The following is a 20628-nucleotide window of genomic DNA, read 5'->3' on the forward strand; positions in this document are numbered from 1 at the left end:
TAGTAACTTTTTGGCTAATTGACTATAATAGCCTCTTGCCAAACGAGAATTTTGAACCATGTAATTAAATGGTTATTTGCAGATGTCTCTTCAGAAGATTTTACTGCATTGAACAACAAATAGTTCAAAATTGTACCATCACTAATTAAACGGTTATGTCAATCTTTTATTTACATATTCTCATATTTACATTTATTGGAAAACAAACAAACAAAAACCTCAACATCAATAAATTCCAACTAGCACAATCTATGAATATTGTGGGGATCCTGATGAGACAATGAAGGGCACCAAACTATAGCCCCACTTAGCAGTGTTCATGAAGGGTCAGTTACAATCATACAACGATATATAATAGTGTGCTTTAAGCCACTTTCTTCACCCCTTTTCACATAAAACTATTAGGTAGTCTTAGGCCTCGTTTGGGATGCTACCTTTTTAGCCAATTAGCCAAAAAGTTACTAAATTAGCCAATTAGCCAATTAGTCATACCAAAAAGTCAATAATTACGGCTTCTCTCTACTTTTTGCACAGCTTTTCATAATTAGTCAAAAAATCATCCCAAACATACAAGTTTTTTTTACCTACCTTTTTAGCCAATTAGCCAAAAAAGTTACTAAATTAGCCTGTTTCCAAACGAGACCTTAAAGTATATTTGATATTGTGTTCTCAACAAATAAAGAATAGTAAAATAGATGAGTCATCTTTTATCTCAGCATTGTTCTACTTGTAAAATTTTTTCTATGTCATTGATTAAGAGCACCATATGAAAAATATTATATGATATTTCAGAATTACTGAATAATTATTCCTTACAAGAAAAGTTATGTATATATACGTTGATGTATACCTAGGCAAAGCCATGGTGACTTTGAGTGTAATTCAAATAACTTTTGAACTCTAAAATAAATATATAAATAGAAAAAGAAAATAAAAAGAAGAAGAAGAAGGCCAAAAAAAAAAAAAACACTTAATAAAGAAACTCAAAGATTTTTAAGTACTCACCAAAGCACACATAAAATGATGAGGGATAATTATCATAGAACCCATTAAAGGTATTGTTTAGCAACATATATATTGAGAGCATTTGTTCCAAAAGTTCTCCAACTTTGCTTTCTCAGGAAGACAGGTAAGCATGATTTTGAGCCATCATTGATGATCTATGTAATTGTCAAGTGTATATGATGTACTCCATTTTACTTCACATTTACAAAGTTTATAATTAAGAATAAATTCCTCTCTTTTCCATTTTTCTAATGTAGATTTATGATTTGATGATCTTTACATGCATATGATTTGAAGAAAGATAAATAATTTGCATCTTCACCTAAATCATCAACGAAAATGATATTTGATATCATATGCATTTTATTGATTTATATTCACGTCTTATATAGATTCACACAAAATATAATGTGTATACGTAAGGTCTACCATGACATTTATTATGCAAATTTATATGAAATGTAAAAAAATTGATAAAATTCATTCGGTGATAAAGACTCGTGCTTGGGTGTCAGTTTGTTCTCCAACCGAATAAAAGTTATGTCTAGTAATTAATTTTGAATTGATGTCATAAATACTTTTTTAAAGAATAAGTGACATTCTTAACGGTGTCATGGCATATTATAGTGTGAAATTTGGCATAATATCAAGAACAAAAATCACTATTTTGTTGGGAGAATCTAAAGTAAATGGAAATGGTATTGGACCTCTACAACAGTTTTAAATTCTTTTAAAAATTAGTAGGAATTAAGATTGTATTTAATTCATGAATTTGGGGAGAGATTTGAAAAAGGTAATGAAAAGAAAAAGGAAAAAAATAGAAAAAATCGGTCTAAGGTCCCTATCCAACTTTTAGTAATAGATTAGATCCACGATATGTTCTTTTGTAGTCTAAGGTCCCTCACCCTCGTACCCTTATATTACACCTGCACTCTCATAGCCAAAGAGGATAACCAAGTCAAGAACATAAAGGTCTGAATTTGATTCTCGTTGGTCGAAACCCCGAGAAACTCAAGGAGGCTTCGGAGTCGATTGGAACCAAATTCGGGAAAACCCAGATCAAGACTGTGGTTGTTGATTTCTCTGGAGATTTGAACGAAGGGGTTAATCGGATTCGTGAAACCATTGAAGGTCTAGATGTTGGAGTTCTGATAAATAATGTTGGAGTTTCGTAGACTGCAAAATGCCCAGTTGGTGTCCCTGGCGACGTCGTCTGTGGCGGTCGAACAATACTTACCACCTCTTGAAACGCCGCCACGCTACAAGCGTCCATCCAAGCGACCCAAACTCCCCTTGGGTTTGGGATCCTCTTTTCCCTCAAAACCTGCAACAACTCCCCATCATTTTGAACCAGATTTCACTACCAACTATGCTTTTCCTTCCCAAGAAGAGGATTAATCTGTTCTTCAACATTTTCAAATTAATAGAATTATCACTCTTCAGTATGGAGCGTTCTCCTCTTTCTCATAAATGCTATTTGTTATCCTCATGAAAGCATCACTCTTATCTTGTTGTCATAACTATATTGGTTAATATGGAAGATATAAAACCACAATAAAGGAAGAAGACAAACAAAAATGAATATAAATTGATTGTGAAGTTTAGTTTTTTTAGCATCAGGATGAGTGACTACTGTAAGGATTATTTATTTTATACACACTGTTATTATACTGCATTGATTTTGGTGGAATAAAAATTCAGAGAAATTAACTAGAGAATTTCTCTAGACCAACCCAGAGAAAATTCAGACCAACCAAACTAGAGAATTTCTCTGGACCAACCCAACCCAGAGAAAATTCAGTTCAGACCAAAAAAAGTCCAACAACCCAGAGAAAATTCAGATCAATCAAACCAGTTATATATATACACATCCAGAACCATGCCTCTTTCCTCTCTTTCAATTCACTAGCATAAAAACCCACACATATACATGCATATATTTATGTAGACCTTTTATGTACGATGGGAATCATCACAGTAGTTTTGGCGAATATAACAGTAGGCATTTATGTCTACTAGTTAATGAAAAACTCTTTCACTGTGGGCAGAAATTGAATAATGAAAATATTTTTTTTGATGATGAAAGCATAAGAATGAAAATATTGAGGAATTTTCTCTGGACCAATTTTCTCTGGATCAATTTTATCTGGACAAATATATTACACAAAGACAGAGAAATTCTTTGTGAATAGAGCTAGAGAAATTTGTGAAGTCAGAGAAATTTCCTAGATCAATGTACAATAACCAAGGTTTGTTCATAAAAATACAACTCTGCAAATAGAGAGAATTTCTCTAATCTGTCTGGTTTGGAGAGAATTTCTCCGGTTTTGGACCAGAGAAATTTATGGTTTTGTTAGTAAAGATTGTATTGTTGGCTTACATAATACATAAAGTCAGAGAAATTGACAATGTGCAAAGGATTGGGACATAAACTTAAGACAAGGGAAAAAAACTGTAAGAGAGAAAGAGTACTAATCAATACCAAACAAAAATCATGGGCATTTTGCATGCTAAAAGTAGCAGCAGATTTGGAAATTTTCTTAGTGATATAGTAAAGAGAACAAAGTACTACCTAATGTCCATAAGAGCATGTGATTGCATATGGTCAGGGCAGTCAGTTAATGCATTAGAGAAATTCTATAAAGGATTGGGCCAGAAAAATTCTGAGAAGAATTAGAGCAGAGAAATTCAAAATTTCTCTGGACTCAACCAATGCATTAGAGAAATACTGAGAAATTTTGGGAAGAATTGGGCCAGAGAAATTCTGAGAATAATTGGACTTTCCAGAGAAATTTGGTCTGAGATTTCTCTGGACCAATTTTCTCTGGACTGAAATTTCTCTGGATCAAGGTTGAGGGACCTTAGACATTATGAAAATATTGTTGAGGGACCTTAGACATTATGAAAATATTGAATGTCCTTTATACTATACAACCTTAATATCAGGGACATTAAAAAAAAATCAAAAAAAAATATGTGAAATATGAATAAAATATAACTATATTTTATCTACGTTTTACACACCTTTTTATTTTTGTTCTTTCTAAATTTCTCTTCAAATGAATGAACTAAGCATACCCTAAGATGGGGAGGGGGAAAAAAAAAAATTTACCAACTGTCAAAGACAACTGTGACACAATAAAGCGTCAAATGCATTTATAAATGAGTAGTAATACGAACCTACAGTTTTAAACCTCCAAGTTTATCCAAATTGTACATACAAAATGGGTGGTGTGGATGGTACATATAAATTGTACATATTCAAATGCATTTACAAATTGTGTTTGAATTATAAATTTTGATAGATATTTGAAAAAGAAAAAAAGAAAAAAAAAGTAATGTCATACAAACCAAAAATTCATATATAATGATTTGGCTGCTTGTTAATATTTTACTTTAAAATAAAACAACATTCAAAATGAATTTATCTATAATAGTGGTATTGCCACATCATTCTTGTCAAGTTTTTCGTATAAATTTTATATATGTTTAGAATTTTTTATTAAAAAAAATGACTGAAATATAAATAAAATATAAGTTAAATTTTTTCTCTCGCATTTTTCTTTCATTTTTCAAATTTATTATCCAAACACAGCCTTAAATATGCACTTTATTATATTTTTTTTTGATAATGTTAAGAATTTTTGTGATAAATATTACACAATCTTCTAATAGTATTACGACAATTTATGATTTCTGAAATAAAAATATTATATGTTACAACAATTTGTGATACAATCATAAAAATACATAAATGCATCACAAATTATTATAACTTACGATATCTTCACTTTAAAAACCACAAATTATTCTCAAATTACCAATAAATTACGTAACATTTACTACAAAATTTTAAACATTTCAAAATAAATAAAATACAAAAACAAAATACATATAATATGCACCTTTGTAGCATTTCCCTTGAACTGGACATGGGTCCTATTTTCAAACAGACATTGCAGGGGCATCATGTGACATACAGCAACATCCAGAAGCACTAGTGTCCTCATGTCTTCCAAATTTCAAACTACCCCTTCTCTCTAAAATGAAATTAATAATATAAATTCTCTTTCTCTCCTTTTCTTTTTCTTTTTCTTTTGTTTTTGCATGAAATGAGTTTCTAGATTCAGATCCTTTCCAAAACAATTGAGGAAGCATAATAGGATTAGCAGGGATTAAAACCCTACAATGACCTTGGCTTTGAAGAATCTAGACATTGGAACAGTTTTGAGATTGGAATCATTTGTTCTAAAATATGTACTTGTTTAATCATTTATAATCGTACGATTTAATTTTTTAAAATAAAAATAATTGTAAGTACTTAAAATATGAAGAGAGACACCTTCTCGAGAATAGAGATTCATAACTCACATTTTGTAAAGTATCAAGGTTCAAGAAGAAATGTTGAATTCAATAGTTAGAGTCTTAACACCATGGTTGAAGTAGATTAAAGTGAGACTGATTAATGAAGATGGCCATTAGATAATGTCTCAAAATTTTTGTATTTTGAGATTCTCACGTGATTCAACAATTTTAAGTATTTTGAAATTAAAAAAAAAAAAGAAGCATACTTGAAAACAAAATATCCATTACGTTTTTGGATACAATCTTTGTAGAGTATACCCTAGATAACATTAGAGCGACGACATCCCCCATACCAAGTTAGTCAAGAGAATTTAACAAACTTGCTTGAATTTTTTGTCAAATGCTGGTTTTAGCTTGTGGAAGATCCACACTCCATAGTGGTTCAATAATGTGCAATAAATGGAACATTTTAACCACTTTATTGTATTACAGAGAAGCTTTTAAGTGTATATATCTATCTACTTATGAATCAAATAATAAAAAAAATTAATAAAATAAAAAGTATATATCTACTTGTATAAATATATGGGTCCCATCTGATTGAGAGACCAGGGTGCCAAGTTTTGACTTTGGTTTTCTAACAGAGATGTTAGCATCTTTGTTATTGTATAAACAAGGGTTTTATTCTACCACAAAAAAAAAAAAAAAAAAAATGGAAAAAAGAATTTATTAAAAAAGTTCAAAAATAAAAAGAACTAAATTATACGAACACCACTTTAATTATTATTGTATAATATCTTATTCTTTCAATTTTAAAATAGTATATTTGGAGACTTTCAATTATAAAAATTGATTCATTTCCACCATTTTAGAATTATTTGCATGGTTTTTAAAATTATATATTTGGAGACTTTCAATTATAAAAATTGATTTATTTTCACCATTTTAGAATGAGTATTTGCATGTTTAAAATTATATATTTGGAGACTCTCAATTATATTCTTTCCAATTTTCTTAAAATCATATATTTGTAAGGTTTGCGGTATTTTTTTCAAACCTTAAGGTAGATCAGCATAATTTACCCTTCTAAAATTTTAAAAAAACACAAAAATAAAAACAAAAAATAAAATGATATTGTAGTGATTATTTAGAAGTATCAACCTAACAGGAATGGGGTTGGTGATGTGTCTTATAGGCATAGCACTGTGTTATAAGTCTGTGAAAGCACGTCTTGAATTTATTTTAATGATCCGAAATGTTCATTGTGTAGGGTTCGTTGAGTAGATCATCCATGAAAAAATTCAAGGTAATTAGACACTTATAACTTATAACAAAACTACGTTTATGTTTAAAAAAATAAACGGTTAGTATAATTTTAATAATATTTTAAAGTTATAATTTGTCTTGATCATGTGATTTTATTTGTTCGATTAATTTTATTTTTTATAAGGATAATATACTTAACAAATCTTATAATATCAGCCATTCAAATTATTAAAATATAATCGAAATAAGCCATACGGGGTGTGACAGCTTGGGTGCTGTCACAGCACCCACCCCCAATCTTTACCGAACAAAAAATCAGAGTCACACATCCATATACATTTCACATAGCTCAGAACTCAGATCTGATAGACTACAGAGCATCTTCAATGGTTGTTAAATTCATTCGTTGATAGTGTCACATGTTAACTAACAAAAATTAGTTAGCAAAGTATTTTGCAATTTTTTTGCAATTTTTCCTCCAATAGGTGGATCTTTCTGTTTCAAAAGGATCTTAACTGAAGTCTCGGTGTATCAAACAAAGATCAACTAGTAGCAAAAAACACAACAGTTGGGGAAACAAGGGAAAGCAAAAAATGATAGATTGTGGCATTGTGAATGGAAACTGGAGGTGAGTTTCTCTCTCATCTCTCTCTCTATATATGTATACAGATTCACACACATATACAATTGGTATATATTTTTCTTACAAATTTGATATGGGTTGTGACACAGTGGAAAGAAAATGGAAGGGGAAGATGGTTTGAGAACATTGGAGTGTTTAAGAGGAAGATTGCTTGCTGAGAGAGTGTCTTCAAGGATTGCCACAGAAAATGCAGACCATATGGAAAACAGAGTCTCTCTCTCTCTCTCTCTCTCTCTCTCACACACACACACACACACACACAGCCACAAAGAGACTCTGCTTAACAATGACTAATTTCACCTTCTCTCTCTCTCTCCTCTCTCTCTCTCTCTCTCTCTCTCTCTCTACAGGTTATGGAGATAGAGAACCAGTTGAGGATAGAAATCAAATCAAGAAACAGAGCAGAGAAGAAGCTGAAATTGGTGCTGAAGAAGCTTGAGTCACTGAACATATCATTTGGTTCAGAGGAATCAGAGCATTCAAGCTTGATAGAGAAGAGTGAGATTTCCTCTCTATCATCCAAAGAACCAGATGAAGATAAAGATCCCAAAACCCAAATCACAAGCATTGAAAAATGTGAAATTGAAGAGTCTGTGGTGAAGAAGAGAAATTGCCCAGTAGTCTCACAAAATTTGGAAGACAATGTTTCATCAAATCAAGCCTGTTCTGAAGAACACAGTAAGGTTGAATGGAGTCAAAATTGCAATGATCCAAAGACAGATGATCTTAGGTATTTAACTCTATTATCTCCATAGCTGTTTCAAATTTAACTTAACTTATTATGGATTTAACAATTGAATTTGAGAGATTTATGCTGATGTATTTATAAAATATTAATGTATAAGTTTTTTTTTTTTTTTTTTTTTTTTTTTTTGAAATCTCTCTGAACTAAAAATTATAATTTTATAAAGATCATAATTGAATTAAATTTATGTTACAAAATTAAATGATAAATATAATTTTGATATTAGACCATTCTTTTTATTTAAAGATAAATATAATCCAATTAACTAACTACCAACATTTGATCAACCTAATTTTTTATATGGATATTTTTCTTGATAAATCTTACAAAATGAATCGTTTGAATTAGTTTGAATCATTCCGAGTGAACTCAATCCAATGACACCTCTCTGCTTGGATCACCGACTTAAAAAAAAGCTCAACCTTTTTTATAAAGATTAATATCAAAAGAGCTCAACCTTTTTTTATAAAGTTCAATATCAAATACGTTCAGTTAAAGTTTATTCATCTAAACCCAACCTTATAATATTACACATTATACGCATGTATACACACATTAATAATGCAAGGAATCCACACACACGCGCGCACCCCCAAAAAAAAGAAAAAAAAAGAAAAAAAAAACTCCAAAAAGTGCCTAATTTTTGAAATATGTGAATCAGATTAATTTCGAGTGTGATCTATATGCTAAATTTAAACTTACATTAAGGATCTATACACACACACACACACATACTCAAATACATTCATGGCAGGCGTGACTGAAGATCCTCCAGACCACACAGAGAGATGACCTCACTCCAGCAAACTCGCTTGGACCAAAAACCAGCGTAGCAAGACTTGCCTTGGACCTCTGCTCATCTTCAAACCCAACGCAAAAAACAATACAAGCAACCATGGCACAAGCTAGGCAAACCAAACAAAGGTTGGACAACATCATCGCTGAGAACGAACACCTTCGTCGCGATCTGGCCTCGGAAATAGCAAAATCCAAACAAACAGTGTGCCAGGTTTCTAAGCAACCCCCGAGGGCAGATGATCGATGATCTCGAGCCCGACAGCAAGAAACTGACGGTCGCTGTGCCTCAACAGATCATCTTGAGGAGTTGGCAAAGGATGAACGTCTCCAACAATGCGTCCGGAGGAGTGCGACCAAAACACCTGCCCTTCCGAAGGATGCATTTCCGCTTGACACCGTCTACATGATATACAGCCTGCCAGCAGCCCCGGCCGTGCATGCGATCCAATCACATCCAAGCCCCCAACGGCAACTCACGCCAGCAAAGCGGCTCCAAGAAACGCCAAGTATCACCTTTGACGACTTTGATTTGATCGGCTTAACACTCCCTCACATCGATCCATTGGTTATTGAGCTACGCGTAAACTGGTTCACCGTCGAACGCGTTCTTATCGACCAGGGCAATACTTCGGAGGTTATGTATTATAAAACCTTCATCAAACTCGGATTCAACGAGTTAGACCTGACTCCAGCTCCTTATCCACTATTCGACTTCAATGCCAATCCAGAGTACCCATTGGGAAAGATCAGCTTACTCGTTCGAGCAGGTTCTAGAACGGTGGATGTGGAATTCTTGGTCGTCAGGCTGCCATCGCCGTACAATCTCATCATGGGGCAATCGTGGTTGCATACCTTGCAGGCCGTCCCAAGCACCTATCATCAACTGCTACGTTTCCCAACAGAACACGGCATTGAGCAAATCCGCGGCTCCCAGAAATCGGCACAAGCATGTTATCTCCTTGCCGCCAAAACGCCAAAGGAACTGCAAGTAAACTCCATTCAGGTGCCGAATCGGGAGATCCTTGATGACATTGGGCGGTATCCAAACGAGAAGGCCACGGAAGGTTTAGACCGAGTTGACATCGATGGAAGCCCAAAAAAGTTCTTCATGATCGACGCTTCTCTGAATTAGGCCGACAGGCAACAACTGATCTCTTTCTTGCTCAACAACCTCGACGTCTTTGCGTAGACTCCATACAAAATGTCGAGAATAGACCCGTCAGTTTCACAGCACCATCTGAATGTCGATCCCAAATGTAAGCCGATCATTCAGAAAGGCCGGCGGTCAGCCGCGGAGCACACTGCCGCCGTTGTTGAGGAGATAGACAGACTGCTTGACGCCGGGGCATTAAAGAAGTCACTTACCCTACGTGGCTCTCCAATACAGTGGTGGTGAAGAAGAAAAATGGGACTTGGCGAATGTGTGTCGATTTCATGGATCTAAACAAAGCTTGCCACAAAGACTGTTTTCCTCTACCCAGAATCGACCAGCTTGTCGATGTGACGGCACGCCATCAACGCATGAGCTTCCTCGATGCTTACAGAGGCTACCATCAAATCGCTATGCATCCAGATGACCAGGACAAAACCGCATTCCTCACCCCAAGAGGAACCTACTGCTACAAAGTTATGCCTTTTGGGCTTAAGAATGCAGGGGCAACCTACCAAAGACTGGTCACCGCCATGTTCAAAGAGCAACTCGGCCACACTATGGAAGTATACATCGATGATATGGTGGTCAAGTCCAAAGAAGAACAGAACCATATAGTCGATCTAGAAAAGACATTCAGCATCTTACGCAAATACAGAATGAAATTGAACGCTTTCAAGTGTGCGTTCAGAATCGACTCTGGAAAATTCTTGGGTTACATCGTCAATCACCGAGGAATCAAAGCCAACCCGAGGCAAATCACAGCAATCTTGGAACTCGGCTCCCCCGGTTCAGTAAAAGAAGTCCAAAAGTTGATGGGGATGGCCGCTGCACTTAACAGGTTTATCAGCCGGTCTACAGATCGCTGCCGACAATTCTTTCAAACACTACGGCAGGGTAAGGCTTTTGAATGGTCCGCCGAATGTGAAACAGCTTTCAACGGACTCAAGACCTACCTCCGCTCAGTACCTCTCTTGACAACACCCGCCGCTGGTGACCCGGTCATTCTATATTTGGCAGTTTCTGATAGGGCCGTCAACGCCGTACTGCTAAAAGAGGAGGAGGGGGAGCAATGGCCAGTGTATTATGTGAGCAAGGCAATGGTTGACGCCGAAACACGCTACCTTCCACTGGAAAAACTCATCTTAGCCCTAGTCATGGCGGCAACAAAACTGATGCATTACTTCCAGGGACATAGCATTGGGGTGCTAACAAATTATCCTCTCCGATCAGTACTACGGAGTGCAGAAGCATCAGGACGTGTTTCAAAATGGACTGTTGAACTCGGCCAATACGGCATTCAGTTTTTACCTAAAATCGCAATCAAGGGACAGGTGTTGGCCGACTTTGTTGCCGAATTCACCGGTGAGCTTGCCAACCTCAAACCTGACGAAGTTCGACCAAAGCCGAACTGGAGAATTTATGTTGGGGATATTTGGCAATTATACTGTGATGGATCGTCTAACCAAAGAGGCAGCGGCGCCGGAGTTGTAATCATGTCTCTAGACGGCGCAGTAATTGAGCAGGCCATCAAGCTTGGCTTCGAAGCATCAAATAACGAAGCCAAATACGAAGCCCTTCTAGCCGGTCTGCGGAATGCGCACCTTCTCGGCGCTCGGCGTCTGCTTGTGTTTTGTGATTCAAAATTGGTAATCAGTCAGCTAAAGGGGAAGTACGTGGCAAGAAACGACCGTATGGCGGCCTACATGAAAACGGTCAATTCCTTACTGGCAAAATTTGACCATCACGAACTGAACCAAATAACACGCGACCAGAACACACACACGGATGCCTTGACGTGCCTAGCCTCTGCCATCAATTCTGAGATCAAACGGACCATCAAAGTAGGTTTCATCCTGGAGCCGAGTATTGGCCCTTCGGAGGAAATCCATGTCAACGTTATAGAATGCGCACCAAGATGGATGAACCTCATTGCTGCATTTCTCTCTTCTGAACAACTCCCAGAGGACAAAAAAGAAGCACACAAGCTATGAAATAAAGCCCTGTGATACTATCTGGATCCGCAAGGAGGGCTTTATAAAAAGTCCCTCTCTGGTCCATATTTGGAATGCGTGCACCCCGGCAAAGTGGAGGAGCTTCTGACAGAGATACATGAGGGCAGTTGTGGTGCCCATTCTAGCGAACGCTCCCTGGCCCATCGAGCTATAACACAGGGGTATTATTGGCTGACAATGAGAGCTGATGCGGAGAGTTATGTAAAAAAATGCGAACAGTGCCAAAAGTTCTCCCCATTAACCCATCTGCCTGCCGAAGGGTTGAACTCTATCACCAGCCCCTGGCCGTTTGCTCAGTGAGGACTTGATATCGTAGGACCATTGCCGAGGGCCCCAGGGAACAAGCGATTCTTAATCGTTGCGACAGATTACTTCACAAAATGGGTCGAAACGGAGGCTTTAACACATATACGAGATGCCGACATTAAACGCTTTGTATGGAGAAACATCATAACACGATTTGGCATTCCAAGAGCTCTCATCTCAGACAATGGCACCCTGTTTGATTGTGGCGTATATCGAGAGTTATGCAGCAAATATGGCATTCGGCCTTACTTCTCTACACCAGCCTACCCCCAAAGCAATGGTCAAGCCGAAGCCTCTAACAAATCCATTTTGGACGGCATCAAAAAGAGGCTGGAAAAAGCTAAAGGCAAATGGGTCAAAGAATTGCCGAGTGTATTGTGGGCTCATCGTACTACGCCGAGGAGATCCACTAGAGAAACGCCGTTTGCTCTATGCTTTGGAACCCAGGCAATCTTACCCCTGGAAATCGGCCTCCCAACTCTGAAATTGCAAGTTTTTGATACAAGCTGAAACGACATGATGCTTGCCCTGGATCTGATTCTAATCGAAGAATGATGAGACTGCGCCCTAGCATCCATGGCACGGTATCAGCAGCAGCTCGCCAAATCGTATAATTAGCGAGTTCGGTTGCGCCGATACACGCCAGGAGAGTTGGTCCTAAAGAAGGTACTTTCAACTGACCGGAGACCGGCCAATGGAAAATTGGGTCCAAACTGGGACAGCCCCTATCAAATAGAATCCATCGCAGGAACAGGGGCATACCGGCTCTCAGACATGTCAGGAAGAAGCCTGCCACGGCCTTGGAATTCAACACATTTACGTAAATTCTATCATTGACCCGACTTGTGGGCTTGATACTTGTACATATTCCACCGTTGCAATACAAAGCTTCTCGTTTTCTCAAGCTTGCTCCCAAGCCTTTAAGGGTCGATTAAGCCTTCTAAGGCCAAAATAAAGTCTCCGGATTTGGAGCGCCCTTCGTGGATATCACGATTGGCCAAATTAAAGTCTCCGAATTCGGAGCCCCTTTTGGTGCATGACACCTTAGGGCCGATTAAGTCTTCGGATTCGGAGTGCCCTTCGTGGATATCACGATTGACCAAAATAAAGTCTCCGGATTCGGAGCCCCCTTTTGGTGCATCACACCTTAGGGCCGATTAAGTCTCCGGATTCGAAGCGCCCTTCGTGGATATCACGATTGGCCAAAATAAAGTCTCCGAATTCAGAGCCCCTTTTGGTGCATGACACCTTAGGGCCGATTAAGTCTCCGGATTCGGAGCGCCCTTCGTGGATATCACGATTGGCCAAATTAAAGTCTCCGGATTCAGAGCCCCTTTTGGTGCATGACACCTTAGGGCTGATTAAGTCTCCGGATTCAGAGCGCCCTTCGTGGATATCACGATTGGCCAAATTAAAGTCTCCGGATTCGGAGCCCTTTTTGTTGCATGACACCTTAGGGCCGATTAAGACTCCAGATTCGGAGCGTCCTTCGTGGATATCACGATTGGCCAAAATAAAGTCTCCGGATTCGGAGCCCCTTTTGGCGCATCACATCTTAGGGCCGATTAAGCCTCTTAAGGCCGATTAAGACTTCGGATTCGGAGTGCCCTTCGTGGATATCACGATTGGCCAAATTAAAGTCTCCAGATTCGGAGCGCCCTTCGTGGATATCACGATTGGCCAAAATAAAGTCTCTGGATTCGGAGCCCCTTTTGGCGCATAACATCTTAGGGCCGATTAAGCCTCTTAAGGCCGATTAAGACTCCGAATTTAGAGCGCCCTTCGTGGATATCACGATTGGCCAAAACAGTCTCCGAATTCGGAGCCTTTGTGAGAGATGCATTCGGACCACTTCACTAGCTGAATAAATATTCACTGAGAATTGTTCTTAATTCGAGCCGGTCAATGCATGTTTAAACATTTGCACCACGTAACACAAAACTTGCCAGTAAGTTGAAATAATATGTTTAATTAAGCACATAACATTTCAAGACCAAATACGAACGTTGAAAATAAAAGAAATTCTATTTGTTCGGCGCGAAGTCTGTTCTCGCGTTCCAAAGTCTATTTATTCAACACCCTCATCGTCGCTCTTCTCAGTTTCGAAATTAAAATAGGGTAAGTAGTGACGATGATACAGGGGCGAAGCCGAATCAATGCCCACGTCTTCAAGAGCTTTCTCGGTTTGCAGGGCCTTGATCCAGCCATGCTTGAATCCACGATTTTCACATCGGCAGACCTCCTCGGCAAGGTCTCGTTTGGTCTTCTCTATCCCGACCCTCAGGCCGTCCTGAAACCCTTTTTCATAACCCAAGGTCTGTTGGGTCACTCCCTCCTCAACAACCAATTTAGATTGACCGGCTGCCACCGACGTGCTCGTTTGAACATTCTTCAGCTCCCGAAGCTCACGCTTAGCCTTTTCCGCGCGAATCTCCAGACTGCGATTCTTTTCATCTTTTTTTTTCCCTCTCATGTCGCGCTTCCCGCAGACACATGCCGACTTCGTAAGCAGTATATAGTCCTTTCACAGCCCTATGTATGCCGTCTCAAAATACTTCGAAATCTTGACGTCCGACCATCGATTGTTGGACTTTCGGCTGGAAGATCTGTCGAGCGAACTCAACTGCCACACCTGGGTCTTTAATGATAGAATCCGCCTCCGTCATTGGTCTATTCCTCACAAAAACTGCAAAACTCAACGGTCGTGGCGTCGTATCAGGCTCGATTCTCGGTTGCAGGCGTAGAGAATTTCCCCGTTGTTACCTGTCCTTTCGGGGCGATCTGCTTCGACGACTAAGGGGCTGCTGTGTTTCCCGATCCTTGGACGTTCTTCTTCCCGTACGCATAGGCTCGCTATTGCAACTCATTGCGGCGTCTAATTTAGTCAATCTTCGTCCCTCCCAAGTTGCCTGAATGGAAATAAGTAGGGCCTCTGGCGTGCACCCGTCCCATTTATCCTTCAATGTATGCAGCTCTCCCGAGGCAACGTCAGTAACCCCAAACGTCAAAAGACGGATGACCATTGTCCAGCAATCTGTGCCTCAACCAGCCCACGAGTTAGGCCCATTCGGCTTCCCAAGCTCACGCCCTGGCTAAGGCAAGAGCAAATTTACTAATCTGGTCGGCCATGTTTTCAAGCGCAAGCGCCGATCAATCTGTGCCTCAGCCAGCCCACGAGTTAGGCCCATTCAGCTTTGTAAGCTCGCGCCTTGGCTAAGGCAAGGGCAGATTTACAAATCTGGTCGGCCAAATACCTAAGCTAAGCAGCCGATCTAACCATAACCGAAAGCAATATCATTCATCAACAACATTTTCCTTAACAAGTTGAGCACAACTCATGAAATTTTATATACGCAAATTACTAAACAAAAAGCTACAAGCCCGCATGAAAATACCTAGCAAAAAAAACTCTGACTGTAGCAACACATGAAAAATACCAAATTAAAAACTGTAAAAATACATTTGACATCCTAAGAACTATGTCAGTCGCCCAGATCAGGCATCGGAATCAGACTCCAATGGCTCAACATCCACTTGCTCATACGGTATTGGCATAATCAATGAAACTTTAGCAGCAGCAAGGGCTTTGTGCCAGCCATGTTTGAATCCCCGATTTTCAAACTTGGGGACTTGGTCCAAATACTCGGCGAATCCAGCATTTTTCCCGGCCTCGAATACTTTGGAAGCCTCCGAGTCGATTGTTTCCTTCGCCGCCTTCATTTCAGCTAACTCAGCCTCCAGTTTGGAGACCGTCTTCTGGGCTAATTTGAGCGCATCTTCGCTCGCGTCCGCCTCCTTCTCGGCATTCGATCTCAATTGATCCGCGCTACGAGCCCTCTCCACCTCGGCGTCGGCCCTTGAGGCTTCCATGTTCGCCCTCAAAGCTTCGACCTCGGCCCTTCTCCTCTGGCCCTCAACTTTCTTTTATAAACGACCAATCTATTTGACGGCGTCGCGATGGCGACGGCCCATATTGGCTATCCTTCCGACGGTCTGCAAAACAAGAATTTAAAATCATAACTTCAACAGTATTTGGATTAAATGAAGCAAAGTCCGAATATGTACCAAAAGTGCCGATTGGGCGGCTAGTGCTGTTGCATTCAGATCTGGTTCCTTCCGGAAAGCCTTCCTGTCAGACGGCAACGACATGGACGTAGCCAAGCTGAATGCGACTTTTGGATCTTTAAGCGCCGAAGCATCAGAAAAAACTGGCATGTTTTTTATCATTGGTTGAATGACAAAAGGAACGATCACATTCGATCCCTCTAATCAAGGACGTTTGCCGCCTTGTTCTTCTGAGCCGGCCTCAAACTCAGCAGGGCGTTTCTCTGCCTCTTCCTCAATTTCTTGGTCGGCCTGCATGATCAAAGTGGATTCGGCATTCTGATTTTTTGCCGTCTCCACCTCAATAATGCGCAAGGACTCTGATTCACTAACCAACAGGGAGAGTTAAGATTCAATGGCGGGTGGTACTTCAGACGAAAGGCCTCCGCTCTTCGCCGCGTGGCCAACCTTTCCGCATTCGCCTTCCTGGCAAGTTTTGTCAGGCTTAACTCGGCCATGTCTTCGGGGCCTGCGGCGGGAAAATCCTCTAAGCCGTGAAAAACACCGTCAAGTGAAAGATCCCCTCAGCCCGAAGTGGATGGAGGATCGGCCGAATTCAATACCTTGTCAGACTCGGTTTCGTACTGATCTGATTCGGTAACATTAGCTACATCCCGCTCCGAATCAGACCCTTCAAAACTAACTTGCCTCAAGTTTTTGAAGCCAGACAAAATAAGAGCGATAAGAGAATCTTCACCCTCCGGAACCGGGATATTTTCCGCCGCCGAGAAGGTCGTATATGTCGGCTCGTAACGAAACAGAACGTGGGCCGCCCTCCCTTGTTTCTGAAGACTTCGACGGCCGAAATACGTGAGCGCGACTTTGATATCCGAAAGAACAGTGTCGTCAGTCGAAGACAGGACTTTCTTCAAATCGTTCCCTGCACAAGCCAAACCGTAACATTTCAAAGAAAAGGCTTTACAACAAAAATGAACAAATAATAAAAGCGAGAAGGCAACCGGCCACTTGGCTCGCCCTCCATCTAGGAATAGGGTTGACGTGATCCTCCCCTTCGCCAAATTCCCAGTTACCCTGGACAACAACCATAACATCATCAACTCGTTTCCCAGAACTGGAAAGCATAGTAATTAGCTGATGGTCGATATCCTTGGCCCTAAGGAAGAAATGCCCGTGCCGACCAGAAGACTTAGCCAAGGCATAGCAATGCCGGATGGCTGGAATGCCAAGGTTAATTCTAAGGCGACGGTTGAGCGCTATAACCCCCATTATAATTCTAAAGAAATTCACATTGAATTGGGAAGGGATTAAACCCCAATGGCGAAGCACAGCCCTAAGAAACGGGTGAAGGGGAAAACGGACTCCACTCTCTGCGATTGACAAAAGAGGAAAGACAATCGTGGTTTTGTCCTCCCTCTCCATATCAAGAGTGTTGTCTGCCACAAACGACAGACGGACATCATCAGGAATGGAGAAATGGCGTTTAAAGCCAGCAATTCGATCTGACGAGAGAAGGTCTTTTAAATGTTTCGCCATACCCTACAGTTTATAAGAATATGCCAAGGAAAGAATAAACCAGAAAGAGTCTTCGAAACAAGGAAGGAGAGAATTTACAAAGGACGAAGAGGATATCGGAGAAGAGAGTTACAAGGACGATTCAAAAGGCAATCCATCGACGAGTGTCATAAAATACATACTCGAAAGGACTTCAAAATTTTAAATCGCAATAAATAGACACGTACGAGGGGGCGGGAAGTCGACACGACAAACGAAAGGGGTGCGCTAAGATATCCGCATGAGGATGAGGCCAACCGCCGAATTTTGGCTCTGACTTTTCGAAATTCGGAACCAAGCACTTCAGCCAAACTGTCGTTGGTAAAGTGCTTGGGGGGCAATTATGGGAGCCGAATAAATAGAAGAGTCGGAAGGTGCGTACCCCAGAAATCAGATATTATTCGGCTCCATATTGCGTGATTAGGATGCCGAACACGTTAGGAAGGCCGAATAGTCGGAGATCAGTAGCTCCGAATAAATAAAAGGGGAATGGGATAAAAGTAGGCTCAGGCCCCGAGGCCCAAAAAGCAAGTATAAATACAAGAATCACAGATTTAGAAAGGTATGTAAGAATCACTTCACTTAACTTAGTAAACAAGCTATCCTGAGTGTCTGAACTGACTTGTCCGTCGGAGTGCTAATTCCGGCACCCCCGATTGGAGGGTTTGTATCTTTTCAAGTGACTAGTTGAGGATCACTAGCGTCTCCTAGGATCTGAAGAGTATTTCCAAACCACTTCTCCACAACTGAGACCACTGATTTATAAATAAAAAATTTACCAAACAAGTTTTTATTTGAGTTTTTAAAATTTTTGTAAATATAAACAGAAAATTAAAAACGTAAGTGTTGTCAAACGGCACCTAAATATTCAAATTTTGAGCGCTTTTGTGAGTATTTTTTTTAAGTGCATAGCATTTCTGATAGACACTCATTTACACATGTATTCTATACATATAATTTTATGTTCATGTTATTTGTTTAAAGCTAATTAGGACTCAATTTTGCCAATATTACCAGTTCCTCTATATTAAGGTGTTTAGTGGAGAAGGGGGACATTAATGGAGGAAGCAATGATCAGGTTGAGGATGATTATGTTGGCAATTCACTGGCATTGGTACCAATTGATTTGCAAAAAGCAACAACACAACCCATTGATCCACCAATTGTTAATGCAAGTGTTAAAGAAGTTCTTGATGCTCTAAGGCATGCCAGAGAAAAGCTTCGGTGGTCAATGGAAAGAAGACATATCCTTCAAGCTGGCTCCAAATAATAACAATAATTATTATTTTAATGTTCAAAAAAGCTAACTGCTCAAATTTTACTTAGAAAAATAATGAATGGTTCAGATTTAATTCTTATATGATAAAATTTATATCAAAAATGAATTTGGATCACAATTTTCCTATTAATTTCTTGATAGAAATTTTGAGTATGTAGTCCATTGAAGAACGTATAGGCAGAGAGCGAGTGCATGTTTGTATTGTGAAAGTGGCTGAATTGATGAATTGCATTGACGTGAGTCTTTTGGGTTATGATAAACATGGTTCAATTATGCTTTGACCCCAATTCTAACTTTCAATTATAGGTGTGTGTTTTATTATTATTATTTTTATGAGAAACCTCTCCAAGTTTCTACATGGAACTTACTTACCCCTACAGAGTAAAAATCATATATCCATACATTTATCAATTAAGACTGGGAGCAAAGTCAGGAGTTGTTGAGTTAATTACTGAATAAGTTCTTAATTGTTGAATTACAGAAGCTCTATGATTTGTTCTTACTTTGTTTCTGTTGGAAAATTTTAAAAGTGAATGGGAATTGATTCCATTTGAATGAAATGATTCAATCCTTCATAGCGTATGTTCGTATGAAATGTGAACCCAAAAAATATGACCATTCTAAAGGTCACGAGTAATTCTATAAATACCACTACATCCTATGACATTGATGCAAGTTAAGGTTTGTTTTAGGATTCATACGTTATGTCTAGTCGAGAATATAAGAGAGAGTGCATAGCACAAATTGATTCTCTATATACACAGAAAGTTGTGCAATTTCTGTATGGGGTGATCGTTGTATCCTGGAACCAGAACGTCTATTAATCGCAAGCACCAGATATGGGGACGAAATTCTGTTTTAAGGACACAATGTTCAAACACTGGTCTCGGTCACAAACTGTTCTAATTTTTGTAGAATTTCTATAAGAAATTTCTTATGTTCTATTTCATTATTTATTTACATTAAATTGATTTTCGGAAAAATATTTTCTTAAAATTTTAAGAAAGAATTTCAATCTGTTCGCAGTTTCTATGTGTGCATATTCTGTAATACAGATTTAGTATTTTTCGGTTAAAAATTAATTTTTTGCATATCATTTTCCTGCATAATGTGTTTCTTGTTTACAAACTCCCAATATTCTTTACTATTTTTCCTTTTACCGATGATTTTACTATGATTTTTTTTCAATAGGACTTGATGGAAATTAAGTCCAAGTATTAGGACCTATTGGTAGTTTACCCTTAATTTTAGATATTGGAGTGACATAGAGTAACAGTAAGTCTCAATGTAATCAAAGACTTAATACCATAAGACATTTGCTCTCAGTTATGAATATTGTCTAAGGATAATATAATGAATCCACTAACTACTCAATGATATATAACTGAGAAGGTTAAACGAAAAATAGCGGCTACTAAACAAAAAATTTGACTAGAAAACAAATGACGGAAAGTTCATTGAGGGGAATGTGATTAAGACCTATTAATTTTGAGTAGCCAT

At 39.0% G+C, this 20628-nt stretch overlaps 1 protein-coding gene across 1 annotated transcript; it reads left to right on the forward strand.

Annotated features, from left to right (window-relative positions):
* The first annotated feature begins 6835 nt into the window (after positions 1-6835).
* Positions 6836-19447, forward strand: LOC114274807 (uncharacterized). Its single transcript, XM_082893378.1, has 4 exons — positions 6836-7204; positions 7309-7429; positions 7570-7949; positions 18867-19447. Exons 1-4 carry the CDS (start codon positions 7170-7172, stop codon positions 19117-19119), a joined length of 789 nt encoding a protein of 262 aa, XP_082749504.1. The 5' UTR covers positions 6836-7169; the 3' UTR covers positions 19120-19447.
* The last annotated feature ends 1181 nt before the right edge of the window (positions 19448-20628 follow it).

This window comes from Camellia sinensis, chromosome 10 (genome assembly GCF_055761805.1).
Source record: "Camellia sinensis isolate YWXY chromosome 10, ASM5576180v1, whole genome shotgun sequence".
In the NCBI taxonomy this organism is placed as follows: Eukaryota; Viridiplantae; Streptophyta; class Magnoliopsida; order Ericales; family Theaceae; genus Camellia; species Camellia sinensis.